This window comes from Mesitornis unicolor, unplaced genomic scaffold (genome assembly GCF_000695765.1).
Source record: "Mesitornis unicolor isolate BGI_N332 unplaced genomic scaffold, ASM69576v1 scaffold9181, whole genome shotgun sequence".
NCBI classification, from domain to species: Eukaryota; Metazoa; Chordata; class Aves; order Mesitornithiformes; family Mesitornithidae; genus Mesitornis; species Mesitornis unicolor.
This window is the reverse complement of record NW_010161697.1, coordinates 29,633-48,135: the sequence shown is the minus strand read 5'-3', so window position 1 is coordinate 48,135 and position 18,503 is coordinate 29,633. Positions and strand designations below refer to the sequence as shown.

Sequence of the window (18,503 nt, the reverse complement as noted above, 5' to 3'; positions counted from 1 at the left end):
CGTATACAGCAGGAAAACAAGAAAAATCCAAAAACATGGCTTACGAGAAGGCCTTACAGAAATTTCCCCTTGGCTCTAAAAATAATTCCACTGGGATGTTTGTAGAAAAGAAAGAAAGAGAGAAAAAGTTATATTCAATCCAGTTTGTGCTCTAGGATCAACATAATGAAGAAAACCACCCAAACTTTACTGCAAAAGCTTCTGAACATACCGGTATCTCTAGGTGGTATTACAGTACTTCTCATATAACTTCAAAAGTTTTACACTTGTATCTTTATGGCAGTTAAACACAAGGTCACAGAAAAAAGTCACACTGAAATGTTGGTGTTTTATTACCTATTAACAGTGCGTAGGCACATGCAGAAGTGCACACAAATCCATATCGCTGACTTTACAATTTCCAGCAGATCGTGTTGCGCTACTGCCTGCAGTTAATGCCCCGAGCCGTAGTCTGACTTTTAAGAAGGTGCTTAACCACAAGATGCGCAGAGGTCAGGAAACCTGATGAACGGTAAGAACTGGCGAAACACCTGTGACAGCTCAAGGTATGGGCCCTCGGGTGTTTTGTTGGCCCTTTCCAGGGGTCACAATTCCCTCCGTGCAGTCTGTGAAAGGTAACACTTGCCTGGTGGACACATGCATCACTATGAGGATCTCGCATTTTGCAACCTACTGGCAGATGTGCCATAAACCCATCCTGACCTTCTTTCTAAAAGCAAGCAGCAACCAAAGACTGGCAGAGGAGATTTAAGAAAACAAGCTGATTCCTTGTGCAACTGTGCCTACCAGCAAGGATCTAACGCACCACGGACAAACCCACAAAACCCTTGCAGGAGATTAATACAGGATACTTCACTGGGAACACAGGGTTAGTGTTTGAAAGTGATATAAGTCAAGGGAGGGAATGGAAAGATACCCTCACCTGACAAAAAAGACACTTTGTAGTTAGCAAATAGAGACATAACCTTGTTAGACCATTAGACACCACAAGGTCATTAGGAAACCAACTTCTTAGCAGTGGCCAGTGCTCTCAATCCCAGAAGGTAACTGAGAGCACCTTTTGCCTAAGGTAATTCTTTCAAGTTCAGACAAATAGCAAGGTCAAAAAGCAGAGTTCATGTCGTGGAGACAAACAGTTTGTATGTGGCATTGGTCAGATCTGCAATCTGTAAGACACAAAGATTCAGTTTAAGAGCACCATGAAATCAGATTAGCTTCTTTTTCTGTACACTAAAGACACAGAAAGAAGAAAGAAAGGGGAAAAAAAAGAATAAAATAAGGTATAGCCTGCCATTCAGAGGTCTTAAATTTTGCTCAAAACAACAGTAAAATGTTCCCGTTCAACTTAAGTTTGTTAGCCATAACTCCAGTTCTTTACTAGAAAAGAAAAGACGGAAGAAAAGCTTGAGTTACAAATGCATGTCCAGTCTTTCTGAATGTATCAAATAGCTTTGTGTGATAACAGATATTTTCATAAGGCACAAGCATGTGAGAAGACAACAAAACCAAAATCAACTGCTTAAGATATTATTCAGTTCCTAGTATATAAAAAATTATAAAAATATTTATAGACTAGAATTTATTTATAGAATTTGTTCACCTACAGAATCAGAACATTGGCCCTTTCATGCAGGCAGTTAATTTGCTGGTAATGATCAACACATGATATATTTCTGAGGTCCCAAAATTTAATTTTCTACTCATTTTCCAGCTGCTGAACAAAAGAAAACTGCTTTTCCTGCATAATTAATTTAGCTTATACTTCTATCATGAACAGTCTATACATGGCTATGTCTGTAATATCGATATGACAAATTCTCTTCTATGACCTTGCTACGCATGCAGGCCAAAAAAACAAAACAAAACAAAACAAAACCCTCACACTGCAGACTCCTAACAACTTCAGCAAAACTCACCTCATACTGGAACTGACATAAGATTACCTTGGTTTACATACATATGTCCTCTGTAGTAAGCAACATTTTCAAAAGATACAGTAAAAGGAGAGCACAGTATGAAAATATTTTGAATGGGTTCACGTGAGTCCTGGTCCCTTCATGAAGTTTCCAAAATTTCTCCATTGCAAGAATAATTTCTGATTATCTCTTTATTAACTATTACTGGCAGAAGCTTATCTGTTTGACAAGAGAGAGAAGTACCATTTAAAATCACCAGAGTACCACATTGCTTTACATCCCAAAAGGGGTGAGCTGGCACAGCTTATAGAAGTTGAAGTGACAGAGATCTGATCCAGACAATATCCGTACAGACAGCATGTTGGGTTCCTTAGCTGCTCAGCTCTTTCACACTGTATTAATAGTCTTTGAATGCATCAACTCTGGAACAAGCAGAGGGTTTTTTTATTTTCTTGGAAAACATGCTGTGGTACTAGGCTAGTAATTTAATCTTGTTGGCAATATAATAGTTATGGTATAATCCTTCATGTTATAAAAGTAATTGCCATAATCATAAGCTACATTCAATTTATTTTGCTACAGTGCAGCTGCAGCGGTTTCCCACTCCCAACCTGCTGTCCCATCGCTGAGGAGACAAGAAGGGGCAGAAAGCAGAGCTGACAAAACACCACTACAGCCCATCCCTCTCCCTTGTCTAATAGCAAGTGACTCCCCATCCCAGTTAATAAAGAGCTCCTTGTCCCTCCATTATGCAGTGTAATCTTTAAAAGATTACATTCTCATTTGGGAATGAGCCAAGAGCCAGTGGGAAATTCTCTAGTAAATTGGATAGGGAGACAACAATATGAAGGGCAGCTGGATGGGAGCACATTTTTTTCAGGGCATTCCTATTCCTGGGGCCCTCCAGCATTGTTAGAAGTCCTGCAGTCTTGGCGCTTTTCACTGCTGTGTTGTCAGGATAATGCGCTTCGAGAAGAAGGGGATACAGGTTAGCTGGTTTGAAGATGGAACACAAGGAAGCGAATATTGAAAAGTAATCAGAAAAGAAGGGGGAAGCCCAATTATATTTTGAAGTCTTACCACCTCACATCAAAAAAAAGGAAGAGCGCTTTGTTTTACAACACTGTATTAAGTGTATCAACTACAATAGTAAGATATGGGGGGGTTTCTGCCCAGACAGCCATCAAGAATGCAATTTGAGCACTCCATCACTAACAGCATATTAAGTAGTATTTTAAAAGGCACATTTCCCTCAGTGACTCTTTCCACTTGCCTGCACCTTCCAACAGATGCATTTGCTCTGTGGTACCTACTTTCCACCCACTCTACCTGTGATCCAGGAAGGAGAAAATCAAAACAACACGGGGCAGGCAGCCCTCTCCCATTTATCCCTGCACACAGAAGAATGGAAGTGAATGAGAAAGGCAACTGGATTTTTTTATTTCTTTAATTTTTTTCTAGGGCAGGTAGATGAGGTGGTTGGTTTTGGGGGGGTTTTGTGATGTTTAGGGTTGGTTTTTCTTCTTCCACTTTTATTGTTCTTTAAAATTACTTTCTCAAGAAGTCACACAAATTTAGGTACCCAGAACACTGGATAGATGCCTCATGTTTATTTGGTCAATAGTGGCATACATATACTACCATCTTAGTACCACTTTTTCTTAGAAAGTACAGAAATATCAGGGGAAAATAATTTTTTTAAAAAAAGTTATAACAAATTAGCTTTTTTTTACAAGTAGCAGATTTTTTTTATTCCTCCAGAAAAATAAGTTTTTAATCATAACATGAAATTCCAATAATGATTTCCTTTCACATAACACAATTAAGTTATTTATTGAGAGGAAGTAAAAAAACAGTTGTCACAGCAGGGTATCAGAAAGATTATTTTTACCCTTAAATTGCTGTTCAACCAACGACGACTTTCTTCACCTGCAGGACTCAAGTAACAACAGCTACCTATAGTCCACGGGAGGCAGTAGTTAAAATACATTAAAACAGAGGATTGTATGCCATTTAAAATCTTAGTGTTGGCAAGTCCTGATTCAGCAAACTATCTCTATTCAGCAAACCTCGACACACATGCTTGAAGTTAACCACATGTTTAAGAGCTATTGAAGTACATGGACTTTGGCTCCATTTCAGAAAATCGGTTATAGCCACATTTAACTGGCTGACATGGATGAAGCAAAGAAAAGAACTTGGGATAAGAGAACTGTACCTGAAAAAGATTCCAGCCAAACAATAATCCACAAAACAAGAACTTATGTGCAGAGGTGGAATACACTTAATAGCTTTCCTGGTTTTCCTGAAACATATATGTTGGCATTTACATTTTCATGAGTTTACTGCATTGGAACAAAAAAATAGCATAAATGGGAGAGAACTATGGTAAGTCGTTGTCATTAGAGAAACAGGGCTTACATCAATGCATATACTCAAGGGACATACGCAGAGATCTCAGAGATAAGACAGAAGTGTGATGTGAGAAAGAATATAAAGACCACTGAAAGCAGAAAAAAACAGCATCCAGGCCGATTCTCCCTTCCTCTTTTTCAGACAAAAACTATTCTAATACCCAGCATCAACTGAGCATCTCCATCTGTCCTGCTCTCTTGCACAGCCACATCCCTTGACATCTCAATTCAACATTAAGCAGAGAAACTAAATCCATTTCCTTGAAGCAAAGTTTCTTTCTTTTTCTTTTCTTTTTTTTTGGGGGGGAAGGGGGGCAGAGGAGAAAAAGAAATTATACTTTTCACTCTACTCATATCTCTGCTCATCCAATTCTGCTAACAAGTACATCACCGGAATATTTTAATACCCCACTTCTCAGAAAACAAAAATCTGCTTTTTAATGTCTGACTCATGTGAGTGTTGTTCATTCTTTCACTCAATTTTCTCTTCCCCTTGTACAGAATCATGGTACCCCTCAGCTTTCTCCATGTCTGATTAACATTGCTTTTCCTCCTCTTCTGGGCGAATGTTCCATTCCATTTTCCCCACCAAGTCTGACCTGGAGTATGAATAAGTCCTTTATACAAGTAAAAGTGAAGTGTACTTTTCTTCCTTTAATTCCTTTCTCTTCATCAGCCCATGCTTTTCCATCTCCTCCTTTCCTTCCCCTCTATGCCATACAGTGTTATGACAAGAGGGAGGACCTGGAAATCAGACTCTTTCAACACAAAGAAGGAGGGACTGGCAACACATCTCTCTTTGTTTTCTCCTTTGATAGGGCAAGAAAATGTAGGACTGGGGCAAGCATAAACTGCCAGCTAGAAGCGCACACAGTCTGCAGACGGGGCAGCTTTCATCTTTCCTTCTAGGTGCCACTGCAGCACCATTTCTCAGTGACAGTGGTGAAGCCAAAAGCCAGCTCCCTTTCTGCACCTACTTTGAAATTTCCTGTGTCTTTATAAGTCAAAACACAAACGGGGAGAAAATACCCACCACCACCTCCTCAGGTGAGGAAGGAGGAGGAAAAGCAAATTTATCTTCATGTAGGAGAGGAAGCCACGCTGCCAAGAAAGACACAGACTTACTTCGATCTCTGTTGAGGAGGAGCTGTGAGACCTACTCAGCTAGAAACTGTAGAGTACTCTTAGCTTATTGAAAGGTGCTGTAGCATGGAAGTCAAGCACCTCCATCATCACACACATTGCACTTAGAGGCTACACAACTTTTAGTTTAACACTGTACCTTAATGGGTTTTCACTGCAGTCTCTTTTGCAATGTCTTACTTAGAAAGGGAACTTCTAACATTTAGTAAGAAATACTGGAACAAGCTACAACTAATTAAAGGAGAGATCACAAGGTTTACATGGCAAACCAACAAATTTCCCTGAACATTACATGGTACATTTTTACTGAGACTCAGAAAAATTGAGCAAAACCTTCAGAAAACAAATTTCCAAACAAGAACTAGCATAAAATCAAAAGGGGCAGTAGTCATTTTCTGGTATTCCAAAGAAAAAAAGTACTTCTCCAGGCTCACAACAATTTTCCTATCCCCATTAAGCACATTTTTCCATCAAGAAGATTTCTCTTAGTAATAGTAATGCCACAAATGATCATTAGGCAGGAAAAACGGGTCGGGGCAAGGATAACAAAGTTGAAAAGAAAACTGCTGAGAGTTCACCTCTGCTGTTTATTCTGAGGCACACTTAAGATTCGAGTTGGACTATTCTAATTGTATGCAAAGATTTAGTTCTCTAAAGAACATAAACAAAGCTAGCAAGGGCTGTCAGCCAGAATAAAGCTTCCCTATAATCATAGAGTAAGGTCAGCTTTTGTTTGTTCTTTTATATGATAATCTCAACTCCTCCATGTTGATTTTTTTATTTTTATAAAAGGAGAAAATTAAGTTTCTTAAGACTAATGGCCTCTTTCTGCAGGGGCAGCTTTTTAAGCATGCTCACATCTTTTCTAGCTTTTCTGGGCTGTGCTTTCCTTATGAAGTATTTTGAAGCTCTTACACCTAATCTCAGTTAGCGTGCTCTGGTTAGCAGCTTGTATCCATTGAAAGGCAAGGCAGTAATCCATCTAGGTTTAAGGCATTTTCATAGAACCGATGCAGAGCTGTGTCAATTTTAATGTTATGCTACGGAGAGTGCATGCAGCTCTCTTCACTTTAGAGGATTAAAAGTGACCTCTCTTACCAAAATCAATAAGGGCAGCTTGCTGTGACTAATAGGTTGTAGAAATTCAAAAGAGATGGTTTGTAACACTGAGTTCATTCTCCCCACCCAGCCCCAGCCTGGCTGGCAGAGCTGCACTTTGACACGCACATTCACATGGCAAACCCATGTCTGCTCCCTTCCCAGGGAGCAGACCGAGCCACACACAGTTTACTCACATTGCAGGGAAGAAAGAAAGCGGATCTTTATTTGATAAGAGTGGACTTGGCAACTTCTGTAGAGGAGCATGTAAGAGAGAAACTAGAATAAGGAAATAGTTAAAATTTACTTCTACTTTTTTGGGTTTTGTTTGTTTTTTTTTTTGCTTCCCACTATGGTTTTTAAAGGGCCATATTTTTACATATTATCAGGACATCAACAACTACCCATATACTTCACTTCATGATCACAGGTTTGAGTTTGGTTTTTTTCCTCTAATCTCTGAGCAAAAGCGTTTTTCCCTTCAGGTCTTTGCCTAGTTGTAATAGGCTAAAAATTTAAATTCCATTAAAGTCAACAGAACTCGTACAAGAGATGTACGAGGCTATATGAGGCTATACATCCAACTTCAGCGTTCATTAACTGCTATGGCACGTGCTCAGTTGTTCTGGTTTCTTTCTCTTCTCCACTGTTCCTTTTGTTACTCCTATGTGCTTCAGATTTAGCACTCGAGTTTGGGAGCGTTCAGAAATACAGTCATTTCATACAGTACTGGAAACAGGTCAAGCTACAGAGTGCACACAACTGGCATAAGGCGAGTTTTCAGTTTTTCTGTTTCACATTTTGAAAGAAAGGATCTCCTACCTTGTGGTGAAAATACCCTTACTCTCCTGGATGTCTCTAATTTCCAGTTTATTTTGCTTGAGGTACAAATTAAAAGACCTTACCCACGGTTCATAGCTTGTGAACATTTTCTCCACATAACAATCACCATCATTGTCTTCACGCCAAAAAAACAAGACTTGCCTTGGGGGAGCAAGGGAGAAAAGGGACTAAAGTGGTGGGAGGAACCCAACTATAAGGGTTTAGGAGTCCCTATGGAGGTTTATAAATAGAAGACTGCCATGTGCAAAATGTGAAAGAAACCCAGTCAGCATAAGAGCTGTTGCTGTTTTGAAATCTTCTAACTACATCCATTTAGGCAGCAGACAGACTTATAAACAAATAATAAATCAAGAAATTATTAGCATTTGAATTTTGGCAAGATAATAAAAGTGTAGGGGTATAATCAGCAAATAATAGGAAAGATCTGCAAGCAAACCCACCAATTAATGATAAATAGGACTTGGCACAGAATAACTTCACCAATGTGGATCTCATTAGATGGCTGTGGAACCTGTTCCCGCAGCAGCCCTCTCCAAGCGAGGGAAAGGTGAGGTAACCAAAATGTCAGTGCACCCAACCCCCTCACAGGTCTCGGGCTCTGGGATTGTAACCACCTGGGCCAAAATGACAACCTTATGCTGCATGAAGGCCATGCCATGGTTCTCCAGTCTGTAACTGATAGGTTTCCTTGTCTCAGCTTTTGGACCTTTGCTCTTCAATTCCATCTCAACAAAGGAGACCAAAAACACACAGCTTCGCTTGCTCTACAGAGCAAGAATCCCTCTCCTCTCTGTTCACCTTGCTTTATTAACGATACCTCTTAAAGACAGAAATGCCCCCAGGCAAGCGATATCACTTAAACAGATAAATAGCTCGCACACCAGGCAGGGGGAAGGGAGAGGGGGACAAGACCCTGCCTTATTAGACTAGAAACAGACACACCACATTAATACAAAGAATCAGCATATGGTTCTAGTAGGCTTTCTTAAAATGATTTATCAGCTGTGATTAAGCCCTCGACCAGCATGTCTATCTTCATAAATAAAGTAAAAGTGCACCTTGCTCTGAAATATATCAGGAGTATCCTATTACCTACCCAACCATATAGGCTGCAGTCCACTCTGGGGAGCAAAGAGCTCGTGTTTAATAGCAGAGCGTATGCTCTAAAGAGATTGCCAAGATTTAGGGGCTTTACCTAAGAGAGAGACTTATAAAAATGCCACTATGAGGAAGGTTTATCCCTTCATCATGTGCCATCTGGTCCATGCTGCTGAAATCTGAACTGGTAACAAGAAAACTGTGCCATTAAAAACATTCATAGGAAGACCAAGGCAAAATGCATGGCTATGCCATGTTGTTGTGAAAGAAATGTCAGAATGAAACCCAGGCAGGCCTTCTTTTTTGGAGGTAGCCAAAATATACAAAACACAACAAAAACCCAAACATTACAAGAGGATGACTCAACTTCTCTGGGACAGAGACAACAAGAAGCAGAAGGAAAGTGGACTGTCCTGACAGAGCTCTGCAGGATGATTCATCAGCTGGAATTCAGAAGAACATGGAAGGATTATGGTTGGGAAGGTTTAGCTCAGTCAAAAATGTATGCCCTCAAGAACTGCCTTTCTGTGTGATATAGGCCGTTACTGCTGTAAAAACCATTCAGGTCTTCTCTCAGAATATGAGGATCTAAATCCATAAATCCAGCTAAATACAGTCCATTGCTACAGAAGAAGATAAGAGACTTCTGCCTGTCAGCAGAAGGTAAGATGTTGTACCGGCAGCAACCAGCATAAGTTAAAGCCTATTCCTCTGAATATTTTGGCAAGATCATGTTATGAACTCTGTTGTCTTGACAGCTTTTCTGCACCTTTACACAGAAAGCATCCCTTTGGCAACACAGTTCAGTGTGGTAACGAAAGTGCCACAAGTTAAGAAAAGCAGTTAAAATGGAGCAAGTCTACCCATCTGGAAATAGGAGGAGAGCATTCTTCCTGTCTTTAAGCAACACTGAACAACAGCTGATAAATCTTTAAACACACATGGTTTGTGGGATGCCCTGTGCTGAGACCAAGGAGATATGGAATCAATCCGAGGCTCTGCCACAGACTTCCTGTGCAATTTTTAGCACATCACTTGAACCCAGATTCCTTCTGGTAGCTCACTGGTTCACTCCTGCTTTATTTCAGTGAGAGCAAGGCACCAAAATGCCTTTGAAGATGTCTATCAGTCTTCTGGGGCCACACTCTGTGTTTGTGACTACTTCAAGAGCTTGGTGTCACACTATGAAGGAGCTTTGGAAAACAACATCTTCTGGAATCTTTTTCCATAGAAATTAAGAAAATAAGCATTTCCCCTCTCCATAGAAATGCTGCAAAAGTTAATTGAGAAAAAAAAGGGTGTTTATAAACAAATAGTAAGGTCATAAAGCAGATCAATAACCTGATGCAATCAATGCACATGAAAACTCAGAATAACCCATTGGAAAATTCTGATACAGAGTTATAATGTATCTTTACAGTACCTTAAGACATCACTCAGAAGTGATGCTATGCTGTGAAGATGACCACATATTCACAAATACAGATGTTATATTCTGAGTATAGGAACTATTATACTGAAATCTTTGAATCTGGGGTGATATTTTGGACTTTGAATTTAAGAGTTTTGAGCTATCACCTTGACAACAGCTTAACTGATTGATAAAGTAACTGCTTGAAGTTATTACAATACCTGCAACAAGGGTACTCCAGCCTTTAAGCACTATATTAACATCAATCATTCCTAGTCTTATTTTCCATCTGCTATAACATACCCACCATGTAAGATACTCAATCTCAGTGGGAGAATAAACTTGTCAGAGGAACCCTCAACTTGAAAAAAATATGGACATTCTTACACCATGTTCAGACAAATGCAAAGAGAATGTATAGATCTGTATTTATGAAAAAAAATAAATAGTAAGCATTTAAACATAGCTCTTAACCTTTTTCTGCTATACAGACTGTCAGTCAATGAGTCAAAAGCACTCCAGGATCAGGCTTATGAGTTTGTTGGTTTGTATTTGTCATGGAGTTCAGCATGAAATGGTGAGGTAGTATAAGCTATCCAAGCACATTTTATCTACCTTTTTATGCTGATACACAGAAAGCTATATAAGGTAGAAGAACTCGGAAGGTACAAACCAAATTTATACCTTTCAAATATGCATCAGACTGTAACATCATCCCTTGCTTACCACAACTAAACTGGATACTCAGGCTTTTTAATCATTCTGTGGACTGAACTTTTTCAACCACCAAATGCTCTGTATTTGTTTTTGTTCTTTTTCATTACTGAACTACTTCAATTGGCTGATGCTTTTCTAGCAGTGAGGTGCCTGCAGTGGGACAGTACACTCAGAACAGGAATGTTTAGCCATGTAGAAGACTTGCTGATCATGAGCTTCCCAAACTGACACTGAATAACCCACATTAAATCCAAGCTGTAGTTGAGAACAGCCATTCCCCTGCCTCATCTACATAGTGTACATATTATATTACAGCGCTGAACACTGGTTAGAAGATTTCAAAGTTGCAGGAAAATCCTTAAGAAGTGATGCATCCAAATCCCAGCATAAGCAGAATGTGATTTTTAAAATGCCCTCAGGTTGAACATATTCAACTCATTATTTCTAAATACTACTTGATGTAGTACTATTCTACATGCTACGCTGAGCATATTTCCACTCTCATTTCATGCAGGGAGGCCAGACAAGATGCATTTTAATAAAGCAGCAAACAATTAGTTACTGAGAAACAGATCCTGAGTCTTCCCATCTTTGACAGTATCCTCTCAGACCCAACCTCAACGCTCAAAACAAGACACGACAGCAGGGCCTATACAGTAGCAGCAAAGGTCACATGTTTGCAAGTATAACACATTACAACTGCTTTGGATACTTAATGCTCTGAGTAGTGTAAGCCTAAAAGCTACACCCAGTAGGCCACGATGGTCATCTGAATTGCCAGCACTCCCTGCCTTGTTGATTTGGGTTGCACGTATTTTGTCTGGGCCAGAGGTGTAAGTTGCTGCCTGTCTGAAACTCCTAAGAGCTTTAATATTTACACTTTCACAAGCAGAAATATAGTATAGGTATGCATTTACCTGTGCTAATTTTGGTGGTGAATTTGGCAGGTAGGATGCTTGTGTCAGGAAGACTGCCATCAAGAAGATGCAAAAAGCCACTTTCTCATATGCTTATCAATATGCCTATAGAATCCTTTGCATTTAGGGATAGACCTTTCTCAAGCAGAGACTTCACTAATATTCGATGTTACAGGCAACAGAGGAGCCAAACCAAACTGATACTCTTGCTTCCATTTATAACTTTACTTCTCTTATTTCAGTTCAGGTCCTGGAGGTCATCATCATCATTATTACTCAAGTCCACTCAGTCCCCAGGCAAAGGCTAACACATGCATATTTTAAGAGATGGTCCTTGACAGATGAGCTTACAATCATAAGACATGTCAAGTACGGGACGCAGAAAGGGACACTACTCCCACTTTACACAACATCTTTATGCCATGGTTGCTTAAGTGATTGTTCCTGGATAAGCAGCTAGGTTACTAATGCAAGTGCCTTCCCTTCAATAATTACCTTTACAAAAAAAGCTATATACTGTGTTCCTAAAACTGTGCACTCAGCACTTCACAGCTAATTTGGAATGTCACCAGTCCACGTAACCAGCTTAATCACAACAAATTTTCAGCGATTACCCATGGGCTTCCACTCAGAAGAGAAAAAAGAAAAAGAAAAAAAAAAAGAAAGAACACAGCTAATTGAACTTTAGTTTTCAAATTATGACTCTCAAGGAGAAAAAAAAAAAGTATTTTTATTGTACAAGATTTCAGTGTCAAGCTGCATGCTAAGCCACAGTGATATACTAAAATAAACAAAACTATTTCTCTCAGAGTCCAGAGAAATTAATACAACCATAAATATTTTTGGAAGTTTTCTGAGCCGCGAGGAAGATTTCCATGCAGCTAGTCTTAAGTCTCCAACTGTTGGTAGGTCCATTAGGACAAGGCTACATTGCGCTCATATTCCAGAGACAGGCTGCTAGCAGCATTTCGTTAGCGATAGCTGCAGTTCGAAGAGTCCCTTTCTGTCGCAGCCTTTGCCTCTTGCATTTATGTAAAGCCCTACTGGGGCCCGCTTCAGATTCCTATCTGACAGTCAGTCAGTAATGTAAGAATGAACATACAGCAGACTAATTGGAAACACAGAGCAAATGTTACAGGTTAGTTAGATAGTGGGACTTTTGCCTTTTTAACTTTCTTTTCTTCACCCCCTCTTTTTTTTTTTTATTTCCCTCCCCCACCACCACTCATTTGTTCCCTGAAGATCGCCAATGGCAGCTGCAGGGGTTGGTAAGAGTAGGGCATAATAAGACTTCCAGAGGCCATTAAACAACTGGAATTATCAGGTAGCTCGCTGCCCTTGCGTAGGTTTTAATCAGATGGCACAGCTACCCCTTGTAAACTGCAGCGGATTCTGCAACATCACACGCTGCAATCAGTGGCTAACTGCACAGAAGTGCACTTCAGTAGATTTCTCCTCATCTCCTGCTTCCGCAAAATAAACACCATGCAGAAAGAGCCCTTAGGAATCGTCTAATTCACAAAGCAATAGGAACCTACAGACATGTTCTACTTGATTTTGGCCAAGTCTCCCCTCTGCAGCACGTAAGAAAAAAATATTAACAAGCTAAATCTAAAATTAGAAGTATCTCATTACCTGCCTGTTTCTTAACATTCATCCTGCATACAAAGCTGTCAGGGTCAGTCTGGGCTATTTTCCCAATCCTTGACCAAAATTTGGACACACTCACATTTGGGCTCCTTTTCCTTGCTCAGCATACCATGCTGCAGTCTCTCGCCTGTCTGTCCCAGCCTCTTTGCTTATAAGCCACAAATAAGTCATCCCTAGACTGTCTCCCCTGTAAGTCAAAACCAAACCACTCCTAGGTTTCCTCCTCAAGCGTCATCTCCCATTCCTCACCTCAGCAATCAGGTTTACCTCTTTTATCCAAAATGATCTCTTGGGTTTTTACTATGCAGAGCTCAAGATCCCTAAATGTTGCTACCTCTAGATCTCACAAGCCCCAGCAGCACACATATGCCTTGCATGTATGAATTTCGAGATGGACAGCAATCACCGACAGGCAAAGCAAATGACACTATACAGCAGCAGTAAGAAACAGTACCTACAGAGGAAAACCTTGCAATTGGAGGCACAGACACTCTGAAAGCCAAAATTATGCTGAGGCAAGCCAAGGAGAAGTGCCCTCTGCCTTTAGCACCATAGTCGTTTTGTGGCTGCCTTTTCCCATTTTTAGTCTATGGTCCCAGTTAATGTTCAAATTAGACAAATAGAGATTACCGTGAGAACTAAGCCAAATAACAGTGTGTTCAATAAGTGGGGAAGTCCTATGGCAGGGGACACATTACCTAAGAATTTCCAAGAGCTGCAGAAATGGGAGGGGGAAAACAGAGACACAAAAGGGAACATTGTGAAGGGGAGGCATTGGGCAGGTTGTTGGAGGGCTGCATGGAGCAATATGTTCTTGTAGGAAGCCCCACATTACTCATGTGTTTTAGTTCTCAAAAGCAACCAGAACTTTGGATGCTTATTTGAAAAGTTAAAATTTCACCCAATACCTCTTGCTGGCCTCTGTAGTGCATTAAGCTCTTTTACAATCCCTGAAAATTTTAATAGCACTTCAGGATCCCTCAAAACACTCTAACAATCTTTGGGCACAGGAGTACACTTAACCCCATACAAAGTGGCCTGTATAATTCAACCTAAACTTACAAATACTGAGACTAAAAGAATACTAATTGGAAATGAGATAGGTTATCTACTAGGTACTACAAGTTAAAGTTTCCTCCTTCAACATGAATACTTTGTAAGAAATACAGAAACATGATAAAGCTGATAACAATAACATAGAAATCCAGGGGCCCATCGGGTTGCAGAGGAAAGAGCAAAACTTTTTTTTTTTTAAGAAGTAAATGACTCTTCATAATCCACATTTATGTGTAATATATTTGAGCAAGCTTGCAATCCTCACTTTAAAGATGATATAATTTTCCCAAGACTCTCCCTCAAGAGGTGTGTGGTTTGTATTATGGGTCGCTTAAAAGCAGGGACTTGGAATCAAACCCTGGCAAACACAGTTACGCACTTCTGGAAATGTAATGCTGGTTTTTTGTTGGTTTGGGGTTTGCTTTTTTTGTCAACTGTTTCAATAGTTTAGAAAGCATGTCACAACTTACAGTGCCACCTAGTTTCTAACCAAAAGGTTACTACCAGGTACTAGAGCTCAATCCGCTTTCACGCTTTTTTTTGTCCTGCTACAAAGGGGAGGAAGGGTTCAGTGTGCTCACACTCACCCTTTTGTTGTTCTCTTCTTCTTGCGCCTTTCTAAACTCGTGCTCTAGGGAGCAATCGATGTCATTGAAGAGGCCCACTTCCTCACAGTTCTTCAGAAAGCGTGTTGGCGTAGGAGTCTGATCTGAGAATAGGACAAGAAATTATCACTGGTATTAATATCTAAAAGGGAGGGAGAGAATTAAATAGTCTGACAGGAAGAGATTGGTTCTAGCTAACCTCTCTATGCCTTCCCACCCCTACCACACTATCATTAAAACCAAACCACACATTTTGATACTATGAACTGCAGGCAGGCAGCACTTGCCAACAGTGTCTGAAAACAGGCAGTAGTCACAATTCAACCAGAAAGACAAGAAGTCACGTTTTCACAGGGCACGTAATAGAAGTGCATATCCTTAAAGTGTGCAAATGGTCATTATAGCTGTCTACAAACCCCCCAAAATAGATGCATGCAAAACAACATGCAGTGTATCTGATAATGCACATCTACACCATAGTATGCAGGTAACTGCAGCAGATATGCACTAGTTAACACCTTCAAGTGCTTTAAAACCACCTCAAACATACACATACTTTGCTATACACATGAAGTTAGCCACAGTGAGAAGCTCTGCTTCTAACACAGTTTTTGAAGGAGTGAAGTTACTTTAAGAAAAAACCCTGAAACGTTAACCTTTGACCACAGAGAAGCATCTTGTGTGTTTTATACCTAAAAGTGCTGGTAATATATATAAACATGAGATTTCGAGACAAAATATTTTTAGCACATGCCTTCATCTCTAGGAATTTTTTGCTCCCTCAGAAATAATTCAGGGAAGGATAGGATCCACTTTACTGTCACAGGCAAGAGGGACTCAAGAAGGTATGATTTTTTCAGCTGTCTTTTCAAACATTTGCAAGACAGACGGGCTCAATTGCTCTGTGGACTCTTGTTTCAGTGATGACCTTGCTTTATCTTTCTCCAGGAAGTGAAAAATCAAGCCCAAGCTTGAGAACCAAGGACTCCTCAAAAGTCAGCTCTGGGGCAGCTCCATTCATTCTGAGGCGAGTTCTTAACTACTCAACCTGAGCTTCCGCAAAATTACAATACAGAACTGTATCAGCAAAAGCAGGGGAGAATCCATATGGTTCTATCAGCTTTACATACATTAAAAAAAATAAATCCTCTCTTACATGTTAGTTGTTTGTTCCCAAGCCTCCATTTGAGCTCAAGCTGCTCTGCAGTATCTAATTTTATGGAAAGGTTGGACTCACTGTTCAAAAATTATCATCTGCGTAGTTATTGACAACTATCTTATTGTTTGAAATTCATTCTTTAGAGAATGAAAACTCTGTCATACTAATTCTAGTCACCCATATTGCACCAGAAGAAAAGCTGCCCACTTCAGTGAGTTCTGAAAGAAAAGTCTGGTTTCTTGCACCTAGCTAAGCTGGGTCAAGTTCTAATATTTCCCTCTTACAGGGAGCAGTTACCAGACACAATGAACTTTACATGATCAGCATAGAAATGCACAGCAACCCATAAACAACAGGCAGCACAAAAGCAATGCATACAAAAGGAAATGCAGTTTTCACTTGGAAACTAAGGGGGAGGATCAGCCTCCTCCATTACAGAGACAGCTGAAGCCCATTTCCACCTGTATAAGGTGTGGTCCTACAGGTTTGACCTTGTCAGACAATCCAAGCGCAAACACACTCATTTGCATTTCTTTTTCTGATGGAACATATTGATGTAACACAAAAAGCAAGTCTGTAATGTTAAAATTCTGCTTTATTTCTTTTGGCTTCTGCATCTTACTTGTGAGCTTAAAGGAAACAAAACTCAAGTGTTTGGGAAGGCACACATATTTATCTATTAGTTTTCACAGCTACCATATTACCAGAGTCAGAAGCATAAGACTTTCTAAGAATCTTGTGAGAACTCAGCACAAGGAGCCAAGTCAATGAGGTGCTGACATCGGTGGGAGCTGAGGACACTCAGCACTTCACAGGTCCATATCCCAAATAAGTAGTGCCAGACTAATCTCTAGGGTAACCTCACTGAACTCAGCAGATTTGCACCAGGGTTGTCTTTGGCCCTTGGACTGAAATTTGTGCTGGAAATGAAGTGCACTAAAAAGCAGGAAGAATAGATTTTTGTTTTCAAAAAGGATTAATATTACTTTAGTGAACAACACAATTGCTTTGTAGAAAACCAAAGATAATCGTTGCCAAGCCTTCCTGGACATAAAGGGCATGTTAGTGCTTGAATGCAAGGCAAATACAGGAGATGTTTTCTTTTCAAAAGTAGTATATCCATATCAAAGCAGCAAGGTATCCATTTCATGAGCAAGATGAGAAACTAGGGTTTCACAAAGAAGTTGATGGCACCACTTTCACTAAAATCAAGAATCTGGGGGGTAGGGCAGAAGAGACTACATTAACATAGATAAGGTCCTGTTATTTTTCACCAAGGTACACAGCTGATCCAGAAATTGGGCATTGCTACAACAGGCTACATTAGGTCAGCGGCAACTTAATGGGCTACAGGGTGGCAATCAGGCACATGCAGCTGAAGTTCCTGATCTGTTCGGCATCTATTACATGAATGTTAGACAGATGGATAAAGAAAGTTCTCAGTGAAGTAAATCAATGTTAACAGTGAAAACAAGCGACCCAAAGCAAGAATGTGACTTAAATGCACAAAGGCCTTACCAGCTTTTCTCTGTACGTGCCAAAGGTGCAGCTTCTGCACCACAAGCAGTCTGAGATAATCAAATGTGTTACCTACAGTTGATCTTTCCAATTTACTACTTTATTATCTAAAAGCATAGGAACTGATAGATTAATGACACTATTTACAACACCTACATATTGACACAATGATCTTAAATGACTACCTCAGTCTTCCCATACAATTACTGTAGTTTCTATGATCCAGAAATCAGACTGGCAGGAATTCACAAGAAGATTTTGGTAAAACAGACAGCCCCACTCTCCTCCCAGTCAGGGAAGGAACATCAACCAACCACCCAGCCTCTGCTCCACCTACAGACCTCTTGGAAGCCAGTGCAGCCAGATGTAAAAGAGGAGCTCCCTTTGTACCTTATACTACTACATTCACAGAAGCCAGAAGTCCATGAAACCTCTGTGTTTGTATGAGAGTAGAACTGATGAAGATGTGGGCTTTAAAATGCTGAGACTTTACATACGATAGTAGTTACATTGTACATACACCGCACCCACTTTTTTCAGGACTTCAGGGCTACCAAGTAGTGGGCTTCTTCACTACTGAGGCAAACAACTATTTTGTCTCTGCAATTTGCCCTCAGGAACTAACATAAGACAACACCACAGTAATTTTTTTACCTAGACTAGGCAAGCCCTTGTGGTTTAATTGGAAACAATACCACAAAGGAGACCCTAGTGTAAGTTACACATTCAGGTCTCCCAGAATTGTTAAAATATTCCTAATTCTCAGCACTTAAAAATGCATCAATAGTTCCAACATCTTGTGCCTGACCTCACTGTTGCCTGTTGGTACAAACAAACCTTTTGTTGCTATCACCAGCACCCACAACTATTGCAGGCTCACCGAGAGCAGGGCTCCGATCTGTTGTACTTCAGCAACTGGATGTGCCAGACCCATCTGGACCAAAACTCAGACAGAGCT

General features: G+C 40.1%; 1 protein-coding gene across 1 annotated transcript in view; it reads right to left on the bottom strand.

Moving 5' to 3' along the window:
• LOC104547627 (cyclic AMP-responsive element-binding protein 5) overlaps positions 1-18,503 on the bottom strand; it is a gene marked incomplete at its 3' end in the record, with an annotated part of 143,104 nt that overhangs the window by 116,292 nt on the left and 8,309 nt on the right. Inside the window, exon 3 of the mRNA XM_010193410.1 lies at positions 14,851-14,972. Within this exon, the coding sequence (XP_010191712.1) occupies positions 14,851-14,972 (122 nt within the window). The remainder of the gene's footprint in view (positions 1-14,850; positions 14,973-18,503) is intronic.